The 13733-nt window shown below is 51.0% G+C and overlaps 1 protein-coding gene across 3 annotated transcripts in view; it reads left to right on the forward strand.

Moving 5' to 3' along the window:
- Positions 1 to 13733, forward strand: part of LARGE1 (LARGE xylosyl- and glucuronyltransferase 1) — a 528769-nt gene that overhangs the window by 494694 nt on the left and 20342 nt on the right. For all 3 annotated transcript variants that reach the window (XM_029954992.1, XM_029954991.1, XM_029954993.1), the window contains one exon: positions 3549 to 3827. In XM_029954992.1, coding sequence (XP_029810852.1) covers positions 3549 to 3827 — 279 coding nt within the window. The remainder of the gene's footprint in view (positions 1 to 3548; positions 3828 to 13733) is intronic.

Consider the following 13733-nt stretch of genomic DNA (forward strand, 5'->3'; position numbering starts at 1 on the left):
CTGTGTGTACATCAGGTCACCCTCTTTAACACTCTCTGATGATTTCTCCAGGGTGCAGATCGAGAGATAGGAATAACTTGTAGCCATTTGGTGATCTGCAGAGGCTATTACTGTCCACGCTGTGCACGTGTGGAAATGGGAGCTCAAAAGAGCCTTCATGACTTGCTCGGGGATGCGGACACAGCTCAGAGTTAAAACCCAGTTCTGTCTGACCCCAGAACCCACGGTGGCACCACCATGCCATGCATCCTGCCTTGCTCTGGTGTACCAAATTAGCTGCCTTGTAGGGAGCGAGTTCCCCATGCCAGCAGAGGCCAGCTGGCATTCTTGAATCCCTTCCATCCCGGTCTTGTAGGTTTCTGACTTGACTGTCTCCGTGCCTGCTCCCTGGATGCTAGACAGAGCACACGAGGCTTCCCGTCTCAGTAGGACTCGCTGGGAGCCCTGGCCTCGATCTCGCCCTTCCCACCATCTCTTTGGCCTTTCCTGAGCCTTTGCCCTCCCCGTCCCAGCATGAAGCAGTGGTGGAAATGGAGAAGAGCGTGGGGCAAGAGAGGTGGGGCCATGGGTCCTAGCGCTAACGAGCTCTTGCACTCGTTCACTGAGTGCTCTCAGCAAGCCAAGCCCCTTTCCGAGGCTGAGGGCTTTGATCATAAAGATGGCATAATCAGACTAAGAAAACCTCAATGATTCTTCCCAAACTGAAAATTCCAGAGTTTCAGAATGAACCTTTGTCTCTTGAAACACTCTCTGTTGTCCCTGGTCCTTGCTGGGCCAGGCACTTTATCTTCCAGCCTAAGAGACCAAAGAGCGACTCGGCACAGAGCTTCATGTGGACAAGAGTGGCACAGGGCGACCCTAGGGAACAGGTGTGGGAGACACTTTTGTGAGGAGAGTCAAGAGAATGGCGGGGTCTTTGACGCAGACCCTGAGACAACTCCTCTCTGTAGCTATGTGACTTGAAAGAACTCCCTTCACCTCCTGAACTTCCTTTCCTGTAGCACAGTGATTAGAACCTCAGCTTTAGGGGCGCCTGGGTGGCTCAGTCGGTTAGGCGGCTGATGCTTGATCTCAGCTCATGTCATGATCTCACGGTTCATGAGTTAGAGCCCTGAGTCAGACTCTGCACCTTGGGATTCTCTCTCCCCGTCTCCCTCTGCCCCTTCCCTATGTGTGCGCTCTCTCTCCCCGCCCCAATAAATAAACTTAAAATTTTGTAAAAAGAATCGCAACTTTATGGAATTAGTGTGAAGGTTAAAAGCCAGTAATAGCGGAAATGTGGCGGGCACGCCAGAAGCAGCAGAGAAATGGTAGAGATTTATTGCATCACTATCACATTTTCTATACTATCATTATGATAGACCTCAGTCTCCCACTGTTGTTCAGGTCCTGCCAGAAAGCTGAGTTTTGAGGCAGGAGAGGTGGGAAAGCTTGGGCTGGTGGCAGACAGGCGGGAGTGGCTGGGTCATCACTCTGTGTTCGCTGTACTCTTTATGTCTCGTAAAGCCCATGCGGATGCGAGGTTTCCACATCAGCAGCACCTGAGAACCTGCAGCATTTGTGTCTCTGTCCTCGTGCTAAACCTTGGGCAGAGCTTGGAAGAAGGGCTGCCCCAGGCGGAGCTTGCTCCCCACGCAGGAAACTCAGGGTCAAAAACCCAGGCAGTGGCGGACTCCACCGTGGGACCAGTCCTCTCTTCCCAGCAGCGTGCACGGCTCCCGCATCCCTGTCCCTCTCACAGCTCCTCCATCCGCATGTTAGAAATTATTCTTGCCCTTCACCCCCCAGATCTCAAAGGATTTGTACCAACAGCTGTCCCTTCCAAATACACGGTCCCCGCCCCATTTCACAGACAGTGAAAAGTGTGGTGTACGTGTGATCATTCAAAAACCCCAGGTTCCCTGAGCCCAGCAGAGAACGGAGTCTGGCTTAAGCCAAATGCAGATTTCAGGGAAGTCAGGCATTGTGGAGAATGCAGAGCCTCTTTAAAAACTGGCTCTGGTCAATTTGATTAGTAAGTATTATAAAGTATGAGAAATGGAGGGCATTTTACCGTGATGAGTATCTTAAAAAAATTTTTTTTTAACATTTATTTATTTTTGAGAGACAGAGAGAGACAGATCATGAACAGGGGAGGGGCAGAGAGAGAAGGACACACAGAATCGGAAGCAGGCTCCAGGCTCTGAACCTTCAGCACAGAACCCAGTGTGGGGCTTGAACCCACGAACCTTGAGATCATGACCTGAGCTAAGTGGGACACTCAACCGACTGAGCCACCCAGGTGCCCCTACCCTGATGAATATCTTCATCTTCCTTCCCGAAACAGGAAATAACTCCTGGCAAAAGCAATTCACAGAATTACTGAGAGGAAACTCTGAAAATCCATCGAGATAGCCATTGACACAAGACAGGTGTGCCCACTTTCTTTTGTTTAGAAGCAGGGAAATGCATGGAATCTATTTCCTGGTAATCGTCCGAATAAAGTGGGCATTCTGACCAGGAGACTGCTGATTATGTGCCTCTTGCTGGGCAGAGAAAAAATGAAATAGGCTTTTGCTGTTTCTTAACCATAGATCCTATCTGCCAGGCACTTCTAATGCCTTTGGAGGAAAAAAATCTTTATAGATTTCTCTTCAAACGTTTTTGTAGAATCCTCTCCACTGGAAGCACCTTTTGTTTTTTGTCTGGGCTTTCTTCTTCCCTGCCCATAATCCTTGGCCAGGTGCCTGTCATGTTGCCTTGCAAAATTGGCTCAGACCCTGGGGCCGTAAGGACTCAGCAAATGAAGACTGCGTAACTCCAGGCAAACTTGTGTCCCTGGCTTTCGCACGTTGTTCCATTCCCAGTATTTGTTCCTTCTCACCATCTCCAAGGCCCTGTCCCAGGACCCATCTGTACGGGTCTGGTCCAAGTCCAAGAAGCCAAGCTGACTGGACATCTGGATTCCCCGGTTTCTCCATCAGAGAAATGACAGTTGTGAGCAGGGTGGTTGAGGGAGTTGCGGAAAGGGTCTGGTGCACAGTTAATGAGTCGGTGGTCATAGTTGTGATCACCCTGTTTTAATGCTCCTTATAACTTTCAACCCCAGTTTGGCTAGATCTTCTGGGGCTGGTCACTGCTTTCGCAGTGCAGTACGACCGTTGTACATCTTTGCTGAGAGAGAAGAAGAGGCAAAGGAGTTTTGAGCTGGAAGGGGGTCTTTGCGTCATTTCATATAACTGTCCCCACCCCTTGTGGAACGAGGACTCTGAAAAGAGAGGGCTGAGAGGAGGATGTGACTCTGTCCTTGTCACACCTTCAGTTGGAAGCAGATAAAGACAAGAGCCAGCAAGGCAAGTGTCTTTATGCCCGTTTTATAGATACAGGAACTGAGGTTTGGGGATTTGCCCCCATTGCACGGTGATTAATGTCAGAGCAGGGATTTGGATTGGGAGCTGGTTGACCAGGTGTCTGTGGAGGCAAGTTGCCCCCAGCCCCTCAGGAGGATGGGTGGAGGGTGCATGGACCGGGTCCCTCACCAGGAGGCTCACCTTCCCTGTCTCGTCCAGGCTCCAGATGCTCGAGGCCATCTGCAAGCACTGGGAGGGACCCATCAGCCTGGCCCTCTACCTGTCGGACGCCGAGGCCCAGCAGTTCCTCCGCTACGCCCAGGGCTCCGAGGTGCTCATGAGCCGCCACAACGTGGCCTACCACATCGTGTACAAGGAGGGCCAGTTCTACCCCGTGAACCTGCTGCGCAACGTGGCCATGAAGCACGTCGGCACGCCCTACATGTTCCTGTCGGACATCGACTTCCTGCCCATGTACGGGCTCTATGAGTACCTCAGGTGAGGACCCGTGGGGACACGGGCTGGTGCAGGGTGCTCCCTAGGCTCTAGTCCCCATCCTTCCCGCTTAAAGATGGGGCAGCCGAGACCCGAACGGCGAGCCCGGAGACAGAGCTCTTCCTGCCGGGTTCAGAAGGCCCACTGGCCAAGCCGGTGTCTTCACTTTCCTGACGAGCAGGCCGGAACCCCACTTTGCAGGCTGAAATGTTAGCGGCAGAGCTTGGTCTCAGAAACACCCCTTGTGCTCCCAGCCCAATGCTCTTTCCATCGCTGCTGGGAAAACGTGTCATCCCTCTTTCAGTTTTGGATCAGAGGACCTTCATCCAACCATTCTAGAAAGATCACCGCCTTTTCTGTAAAACAGATCAGAGTGATGGCGAAGGCTAACATTTATTGAAGTGCTTGCTGAGTGCCAAGCGCCGTTCTAGTGCGTGACAAGTAGCTCATTCCCACCCCCTGCAGTCCCCGAGCCCGGTACTATTATTATCTCTATTTTCCGAACGGGAGTGTGTGCGGCAGAGACCGTGAGCTGTTAGCCCAAGGTCATTCGCCTACTGTGGGAGCTGAGGTCAGCCGGCCCGGCTCCAGAGCCACGTGCTGAATTTCCATCTTGGCTGCCTCTCTGACTCTCCAGTGACCCTTTCCAGAAGGTCTGCCCGCAAGGGGCAGGCGTCCAGCGGCCGGAGGGAGCCCTCGACTCATGTCAGGCATAGATGGCTGAGAGGGGAATGGCATTTATTATGAAATAACAACCAACCTGAACTGAAAGGGACTGTGGGATTCGTATAGCCCTAAAGTCCCCAGGCGAGAAAACTAAAGTCACAAGATGTAAGTGGTCAGCTTTTTTTTTTTTTTAATCCGTTATTGCTGGCTTTTGTGGGCATGGATTCTCTCTGCTACCCGGTGAGTGTTTCCCTGGACCCAGGTACCGTGAGAGGCGGTTTGCACATATTAACTCTCCTGCTAGAGCCACACATCAAACCCCAGTGGGAGACACGGTTACCCTCCTCTTCTTGTGCGCGATGGTGAGGCTCAGAGCAGAGTCCCCAGCGCGGGTCCACGTAGCTTGGTCCAGACTTTGAACGAGTGTCTGTCAAACTCCAGGTGGCCAGGCCGACCTGCTTCATGCCAATCTGGCTGCCCCCAACCCGGGCAGGATCTGAATTCTTTCTCTCCTGCTCTCTTGCCTTCCCTCCCTCTGTGTGTCTGTGTGTCTATCTGTCTCCATCTCTTGGTCTTTCTCTTACTGTCACCATTGCTCTCACTATTTTTTTTAATGTTTATTTATTTTGAGAGAGAGAGCAAGCAGGAAAAGGGAAAGAGAAAGACAATCCTGAGCAAGGCGCCCTATTGTCAGTGCAGAGCCCAACTTGGGACTCAACCCCATGAGCCATGAAATCATGACCTGAGCTGAAATCAAGAGTCGGATGCTTAACTAACTGAGCCACCCAAGGCGCCCCTGTTGCTCCCGATGTTAAAAAAGCCTCTTTTTCCAAAAGACTTTATGCCTTTTGTCCTGAAGCCAGAGCACAGGTGTGATCTAAGCCCCCTCCCCGCCCTGCCCTCCAGAACGAGGGAAGGAAGGCAGCCTGTGTTCTCTGTCCGCTTTCCTGGACTGGGCTTCCTTCCAGGGTGATCTTGGGATTTTATAACTTCAGTCCCTCCCCTATGAGCAGGAGAAGCCCCTTCCAGCCTCTCTCTGTCACCACCAGCAGGGTCTGGGACCCTGGAGCAGCCTAACCAACAGCCAGGGAGGATGGGAGGCTGATCCCAAAGAGAAGGGGGAATGGGTCTCTCCTCCCGCTTGCTCGTGCTCCACAGCGCCACTCCAGCTCCCGCTGGGCCCGGGAAGCCCCGTGTGTGGGCTCAGCGCGCCACCGTGTGGCCAGACTGTGCTTTCAGCGCCTGATTTCTCGTAGATCCTGAAGTTTCTGCAGCCTGCAGGCTCTTGGAGTCCCTCGGGTTCCCTCTGGAACAGATGGTGGTCGGGGCGCCCTCCACCAAGAAAAGAGGATTCAGGATTAGACTGCGGGACGTCTGCCCCACTGTGGGGCTATTCTGCGGAAGCGCCTGAGGGGCCTCGGGTCATCTCTTAAGAATCTGTGGTCTGCTCCCCACCTCTGAGCACTATTTTGTTATTTTGCCTCATGGGTATCACGGTTTTAAAAAGCATCACACGTGAACAGATTGTTTTTATGTTCTATTCCTATGTTGTATTGATCAAAGATGCTATTAATCTCTAAGCAAGACCTTGCTCAATATGAGGTAAGCAGTGTTGCCCACTAATTAACCTTTTCTTAACACGCAGTCACCTGAGGCTTGGCTGGCCTTTGCCACCTCGTTCCAGGAAGGTGCGTGGTCCCGTCAGGGGGTTTTGAAATAGTGCACAGAGCTTCTACTGCTCTGTGCTATCTTCACAGGCCCTGAGACCCTACCCCGAGTGAGAAGAAATGAGCTTGTCCAACCTTTTTTTAAATTAAGCTTTTTATTTTAATTCCAGTATAGTTAACATACAGTGTAATGTTAGTGTCCGGTGTACAATACAGTGATTCAGCAGTTCTATACATGACTCAGTGCCCATCATGATAAGTACGCTCTTTATTTTTTTAGATTTAGTTTAATGTTTATTTTTGAGAGAGAACGAGACCAAGCAGGAGTAGGGGAGGGGCAGAGGGAGAGACAGAGACACAGAATCCAGAGCAGACTTCAGGCTCTGAGCTGTCAGCACAGCCCAATGCTGGGCTCAAACTCACCAACTGTGAGATCGTGACCTGAGCCGAAGATGGATTGTTAACCGTCTGAGCCACCCAGAGGCCCCAAAAGTGCACTCTTTAATCCCCATCACCCATTTCTCCATCCCCCACCCACCTCCCTGCTGGTAACCATAAATTTGTTCTCTGTAATTAAGAGTGCATTTCCTGGTTTCTCTCTCTCTTCATTTTCCTTTGCTCATTTGTTTCTTAAATCCTATATATGAGTGAGATCATATGGTACTTGTCTTCCACTAACCTTTTTTTAAATGTGTTTTATTTATATTTGAGAGACAGAGAGAGACAGTGTGAGCAGGGGAGGGTCTGAAAGAGAGGGACACACAGAATCTGAAGCAGGCTCCAGGCTCTGAGCTAGCTGTCAGCACAGAGCCTGATGCAGGGCTTGAACCCACGAACCCTGAGATCATGACCTGAGCCGAAGCTGGATGCTTAACCAACTGAGCCACCCAGGCACCCCTTCCACTGACTAACTTATTTCGTTCAGCATAATACTCTCCAGATCCATCTATGTTGTAGCAAATCGGAAGATTTATTCTTTTTTATGGCTGAATAATATTCCATTCTGTGTGTGTGTGTGTGTGTGTGTGTGTGTGTGTGTGTGCGCGCGCGCACGCAAATGCACTGTATCTTTTTTATCCATTCATCTATCTATAGACACTTGGGCTGTTTCCATATCTTGGGTATTGTAAACAATGCTGCTATAAACATTGGGGTGCATGTATCCCTTTGAATTAGTGATTTTGTATTTTGGGGTAAATACCCAGTAGTGCAATTACCGGATCATGGGGTAGTCCTATTTTTTTTTAACTTTTTGAGGAACTCCACACTGTTTTCCAGAGTGGCTGTACCAGATTGCCTTCCCACCAGCAGTGCAGGGGGCTCCCTTTTCTGCACATCCTCACCAGCATCTGTTGTTTCCTGTGCTGTTGATTTTAGCCATGCTGACAGATGTGAGGTGGTACCTCATCACGGTGTTGATCTGCATTTCCCTGAGGATGAGTGACGTTGAGCATCTTTCAATGTGTCTGTTGAGCATCTGGATGTTCTCTTTGGAGAAATGTCTGTTCATGTCTTCTACCCATTCCTTAGTTGGATTATTTGGTTTGGGGGTGTTGCACTCTATTATTCAGTCTTCTCTTTCAAGTATACGTGGAAACTGAGAACAGAAGCCGTGACTTTCTGTCTAGAGTGAAAAGACATTGTGACTTTCCTAATTCTTCTTCCCCTCCATCCTCCGTATCCATTCATCTCGTTGTTTAGTGTATGAACTTCTGTAAGGCACCTACTGTGTGCCTATATGTGTGAGCCACACGATAGGAACTGTGAATCCCAGCATTTACAGACCAGCAGGAATGACCACTAATTAAAGATGCAAGTTCTTGAGGCTCTGTGAGGGGTTGTGCCCCCTCCCAGTGGAATTCACCTAGTCTGGGGTGGGAAGAAAGGGTGTCCTGAAGAAGATCCAAGCAGAGGCTGAGTTGGGGTTTGCTGGTGGGAGTCAAGATGTTCCAGGTGGAAGTGGCTGTCCATAGCAGAGGTGCAGGGCGGCCAGAGCCTTGATGAAGGGAACAGCAAGGGATGATGTGGCCAGAAATGTAAGCCGGAGAGGGTCCCGCAGAACTTCCTATAAAATATGCTGAGGAGTTTGGACTCGATGAGGGAGGAAAGCAATGGAAGATCACGGAGAGAGTGGCCAGATTAGAGGTTCATTTCCAGAAGATCATTCTGGTTGCTTTGTGAAGGATCACAATTAGCAGGGCCAGAGGCAGGAGGGTAGGTGAGGGGACTGTCGAATTAATCCAGGTGAGAGGCACTGAGGGCCTGCCGCAGGGATCAGAAGCAGCAGGGCGAGAGGCAGACGGACCAGTGAGAGATTCTGCAGCTGAAATCAGTAACTGTGTGGAGAGGTGTCTGAACTTTGAAAGGGAAGACGGAATCTCTCCCACATGCTGCCACCCGAGTGTTCCTTTGCAAAGCCTTCCCCCCGAAGTCCTGCCTGCTTCGGCCCGCCTCTCATGCTGGCCACCTCTCGGTCTGCTGTGCCCATTCCTTCCCGGCCTGGGCAGGATATCTTGGCATCGACTTTGAGTGTTATGGTGGCCAGGACGCTGGCTGAGACCGAGGAACCCTGTCCCCGCTCACCCCATGTGCCGTAGTGAACTGTGTGGCTTCCAGCAGTCCTGTTTCCTCATTGTAAAATGAAGAGATGACCTTCTATCGGGAGTCATAAATGCAGTCTTGGCCTAAAAGGGCCCAGAATGCTGAGCCCAGCCCCCACCTCTGGCTGCTGGCTTCTCTCCACCCCAGTTGTGGTGTGATTGCTTTGGGGGGAGTAAGGGGCAGGGCTAAGGTCTTCTTAGTTTTCAAGAGGAGCTGGACTCTTGGGTTTTTGTATTTTGATTTTTAATGTTGACAACGCATCTAAAACAAAACAAAACACTGTTGAGCCCCAGACCAAATATGTCTTCGGGCTAAATAGAACCTCCCACCCCCACCGTGTGCCACGGGTTTGTGACCTCTGACCTAGGGAATTCCCAGGCACCAGAAGTTGGAGAGCTGGTCAGGAAGATGATCCTATCAGGGGCCCCAACTAAGCATGTACTGATCTTTTCATATGAAGATCACCCAATTGGCTTGCCACTGGCTTATGGAAAAGTTTGTTCCCAGTGAGTGGGATGAATGTGTTTCTGATCCAGACACTCAAAATGGACATGCTTTGTGACCAGTATGACATCTTTAGTTTGGGATGAGGTTAAGGGCACTGCTGGCCGTGAGAGTCGGGGCCCCCAGCAAGACCCTCTTCGAGACTGCCTTCTTCAGCATAGATTTCCAACAAAATACCCTCCCCAAACTCTGTCAAAATGCTAATATCAAAAATGAGGATAGTTACATTTTCTCGAGCGCTTCCATGGGCCGGCCAGCCTGCCAGCTGCCTTGTTATACGTTTTCTCTATTGTTCACACTTCTCTGAGGTAACGGTTACTACAGATGACCAAACTGAGGCCCCAGTGAGGTTAAAGGTTGGTGTCAGAGGAGGAAGGTGGCCTCCCTCTGTGACAGCCTGCCCACTATGGCAGGGGCCCGGCCGCTCACAGACCCCAGGACGCCGGCACAGGCTGGCTGGCAGCCCTCTCATTGGACCCCCCCAAACACTCGTATTGCCCTTTTTGGTGGGGGGGGTGGGGCTTTCCCCAAACAGTTCAGCATCATGGCTCCCCGCAGCAGTTGCTTAGCAACCAGATAATATTACCGCAAAAACAAACGGATCAATTGGAAAATAATGACATCAGTTATTCGCATGGACACAGCCGCAGAGTTTCAGCAAAATCTCTCCCCCACTCTTTTGGCAGTTTCTCCTAAAGAACAAGCTGGTAGAGTGTGGCTTTCACTCGAGTCAAGTGGATTCGGAGGGGCGTGGCAGACCTGCCTCTGAATCCCGGTTCTGGCACACCCAGCAGCTTAGTCTCTCCAATCCTGTGTTTTCTCAGTTAATAAAGGGGCTGAAGAGAGCCTCGTGCAAGGGGATAGTGTGTGTATATACCGCAGGAGTTAAGTTTCTGTCCTGCTCACAACATTCAGAGTTGACTTCTTTGCCGGGGCCCCACCCCCACCTCCCCCTGCAACCTGCCATCTTTAGTGCCGCTGAGTGACTTCCTGTGCCCATCTCTGCTTTTTTTTCTTATAAAATGAGACACTGTGTGTGTGTGTGTGTGTGTTCACTTCTCAAAAAAATATTTAGGGAGTACCTATTATGTGCCAGGCAGTGTGGTGCCTTGTGACAGTGCTGTCCCTAGAGTCATTCAGACTTGCCTTTCTTTTTCTTTTTTTTAAAGTTTATTTATTTTTAAGAGGGAGAGAGAGCACGCACACAAGTAGGGGAGGGGCTGAGAAAGAGGGAGACACAGAATCCGCAGCAGGCTCCAGGCCCCAAGCTGTCAACCCAGAGCCCGATGCTGGTGTAGAAATCAGAACCATGAGATTGTGACCTGAGCCAAAGTCAGACACTTAACCGACTGAGCCACCCAGGCGCCCCAAGTCTTGCCTTTCAAATCTGAGTACCCTTTACTCAGCCTTTAGTTGATCTTCAGAAAGGTATTTAACTTTCTGTAACTTTTTTTCCCTTCATTTATTTGTGAAATGGGGATCATATTATTTCTTTCCTGGGAAAATTAAACGTAGTAGTATTTGCACAGCAAGCACCTGGCAAAATGCCTCAGGACACGCTTCGCTCCCCGAATTGCCCTCGCATGGCTGCCGTGACCTTGCACTGTTCTAGGCGTGGGGCTATCTATCTTGGTGGGCAGAACAGGCCCCGCAGGTTCCTGCCTGCCTGGGGTTTCTGTTCCAGGTGTTTCTCTCAACTGTAGCTGTTGCTGCTGTTCTTGTTATCGATTCAGGTACAGAGAGAAAAGATCCTGGAGCTCAGACTCACAACCAGATGACCCAGTGTGGTGGACAGGGAAGGCCTCAAAACGAGCTGGAGAGTTGGTGATGGACTTGAAGGACGAACAGGTGTAGCGGCCTGATAGATCCTGGCATTTTCAAGGAATTTTCCAGAAGGGTAGAGGGCTATCCATGAGACTGGGCAGGCTTCCCACCTCTTTCACGAACCCTGCAGAATTCTCATCTTTGTTCACTGCCCGAAGCTTAAAACATCTGCTTTGCATATGTCGCTTTTGCTGTCTAGGGGACAAACATGCCACCCTGAGCGGATACTGTATTCTAACAGCGTGCAGGAGTGACAAATTTCAGTTTTATTCTGTTCTCTCCGGGATGATGTCTAGCCACCTTCCCACATCAAATTTCCCCTGACACACATAGCTGCTTTATAAATACTTGTTGAATGAGTGCAGAAATTTGAAAAGACCAGGCCGAGGTAGTGCCAAGCAAGGCCAACTGGCCGCCTTCCAAGAGCCATGACTAGGTGTCACTCCCTCGGGTTAATTCATCATTTTAGTTCTGCTGGATCGATAACACTTAACGTTTATTGAGCACTTACTATGTGCCAAGCCCTGTTACCAGCACTCTGCCTGTATCTTGTCATTTCACCCCATCACAACTCATTTTGGAGACGAGGTGGTGTAGACTAAGAAGCCTGCTGTCCGGCCCGGCATTGCAAAGGGGACCACTCACTTATCGTGGGCTTATCCCAAGGGTCCAACACTTACCCTGTGTATTACTCGCGTTGCCTGATGGGCCCATCTCCACCTTCATCATGATGGCCATGCCCCTCATCCCGGGTTGTATTTGTCAAGTGCATTCGATGCACTGGAGAACTGTCTTCACCTCTACGTGAGCTAACCCATCTAAGCCTCACACACTCACCCCCCCCAATACCACCACACCACACACGGAAGAGAAAAACTGTGGCTCGAGAGCACAAGCTGGTGAGGATCCAGGTGGGCTGTGAATCTGGGCAGCCTGCCCCAGAGCTGCCCCCCTCCCCCCCCATAACCCACAGCCAGCACTTAACACAGTGCACGCACAGAGAAAGCGCTCCCCGAGTTTAGCCCTGATTGCTAACGGTAAACACGGTGGCCATGGGGTGATTAAACAGGGGTCAGCAGGGACGCTGAGAATTGCATGAGGTGTTAACCTGGAGCGTGGCTCTGTGACTGTAGCTGTTTCACTGTTTAAGAATTTGCCCCCAAAACTCATTTTCAGCTTCTCTTTCTTCCTTGCCCTTCTCTGACTGACAGGTGCTCTCTCTGGATATGTTAATGCTGTCAGTTCAGGGGCCTTGGGATCTTGCTGGGGCCTGGGAGCCCCTGCTCTCCAGACCTCATTTATTATGCATGTATTTTACAGTCGAGCTCTCTGCGGGCAGCCTGATCACCCTCATTTGCAAGTCTTTGCTGTTGTCCCCACACACCTCCAGGAAGCCCGTGGGCCAGGAGCTCATTTCCTAGGCAACTGGACTGGAGTCTGAGTACACCCCAGTACCTGCCTCCCAGTTCAGAGAGGAAGCCGGGCTGCCTGAGTGGGGCCTGCCTGCAAGGTTACCGGCAGGATAACCAGGCCAGCGGCACTCTGCCCCTGCCAGGGCGGTTGCTGAGTCCTCAGAGGTGCGGTTCACCTGAACAGAGGTGAACCTGAACCCGGTTCAGAGCCCCGATGCTCTGGTTAAAGCTGTGCGTACATCTGGTGCTACTGAAGCTAGGTGGTTTAAGGGGTGTGTGGGGTGCAGCTGGAGACAGGCGCCTCTCCTACCCTCCCTGAGGCACGCGCGTGCGCACACACACACACACACACACACACAATGGGGTTGTAGAGTGGCGGGTGCCCTAAGCTGACAGACAAGAAAGAATTCTTGAAACATCTTTGGTGCAAAAACGGTGATATTATGAAAGCAGGGGGACAAGACCTGTGGGCAGAAAGAGCTGCATTGTAAGTGGGAGGGGACACCATTTATATGCTGTGGAGTTGGGGCGCCTGGGTGGCTTAAGCATCCGACTTCAGCTCAGGTCATGCTCTCGTGGTTTGTGGGTTTGAGACCCGTGTCGGGCTCTGTGCTGACAGCTCAGAGCCTGGAGCCTGCTTCAGATTCTGTGTCTCCCTCTCTCTCTGCCCCCACCCTGCTCATGCTCTCTCAAAAATAAGCAAACATTTTTTTTTTAATTGTATACTAGGGAGTTGGGCAGTAAAGGCAAAAAAATGGGAAAATTCCAAATGGACTCTTTATGCTAAAGAGGACTCCTAGGATACCGGAGGCCCTGCTCTTGTCCAGTTAAAGTTGTTTTCCCCCTAGTAAGACATTAACGTTAAGACAGGAGGGGTTGCTGGAGAAGCGTGTGGCTCTGTGTTCCGTCTCAAGCATCTGTCCATGGGCTGCAGGTTGTAAAGAAATGGAACTTTACCTACCGTCCCCTTCTTGCCTGGTCCCCGCGTCACTGTGGAGGGGAAGGTGATGGGGGGGCCGGTTCCCGGAAACTGAGTCCACAGGTTCCTGGAGATTAGGCTGTTGAGAAGATGGCCTTTTTCGTGTAATTTACTAAGACATGTGTAAACATATGGAGACTTGGGTCCTGCGTGACTGTGATCTCTGTCAGTTAACCATTTGTCTTCTTTCCTTTCCTTTGTTCTTGGGCAGCCAGGGTGCCTGGGGACGGTCACACATATCCCCCGGAGGGAGGGC

Source organism: Suricata suricatta, chromosome 10 (assembly GCF_006229205.1).
Source record: "Suricata suricatta isolate VVHF042 chromosome 10, meerkat_22Aug2017_6uvM2_HiC, whole genome shotgun sequence".
Classification (NCBI taxonomy): Eukaryota; Metazoa; Chordata; class Mammalia; order Carnivora; family Herpestidae; genus Suricata; species Suricata suricatta.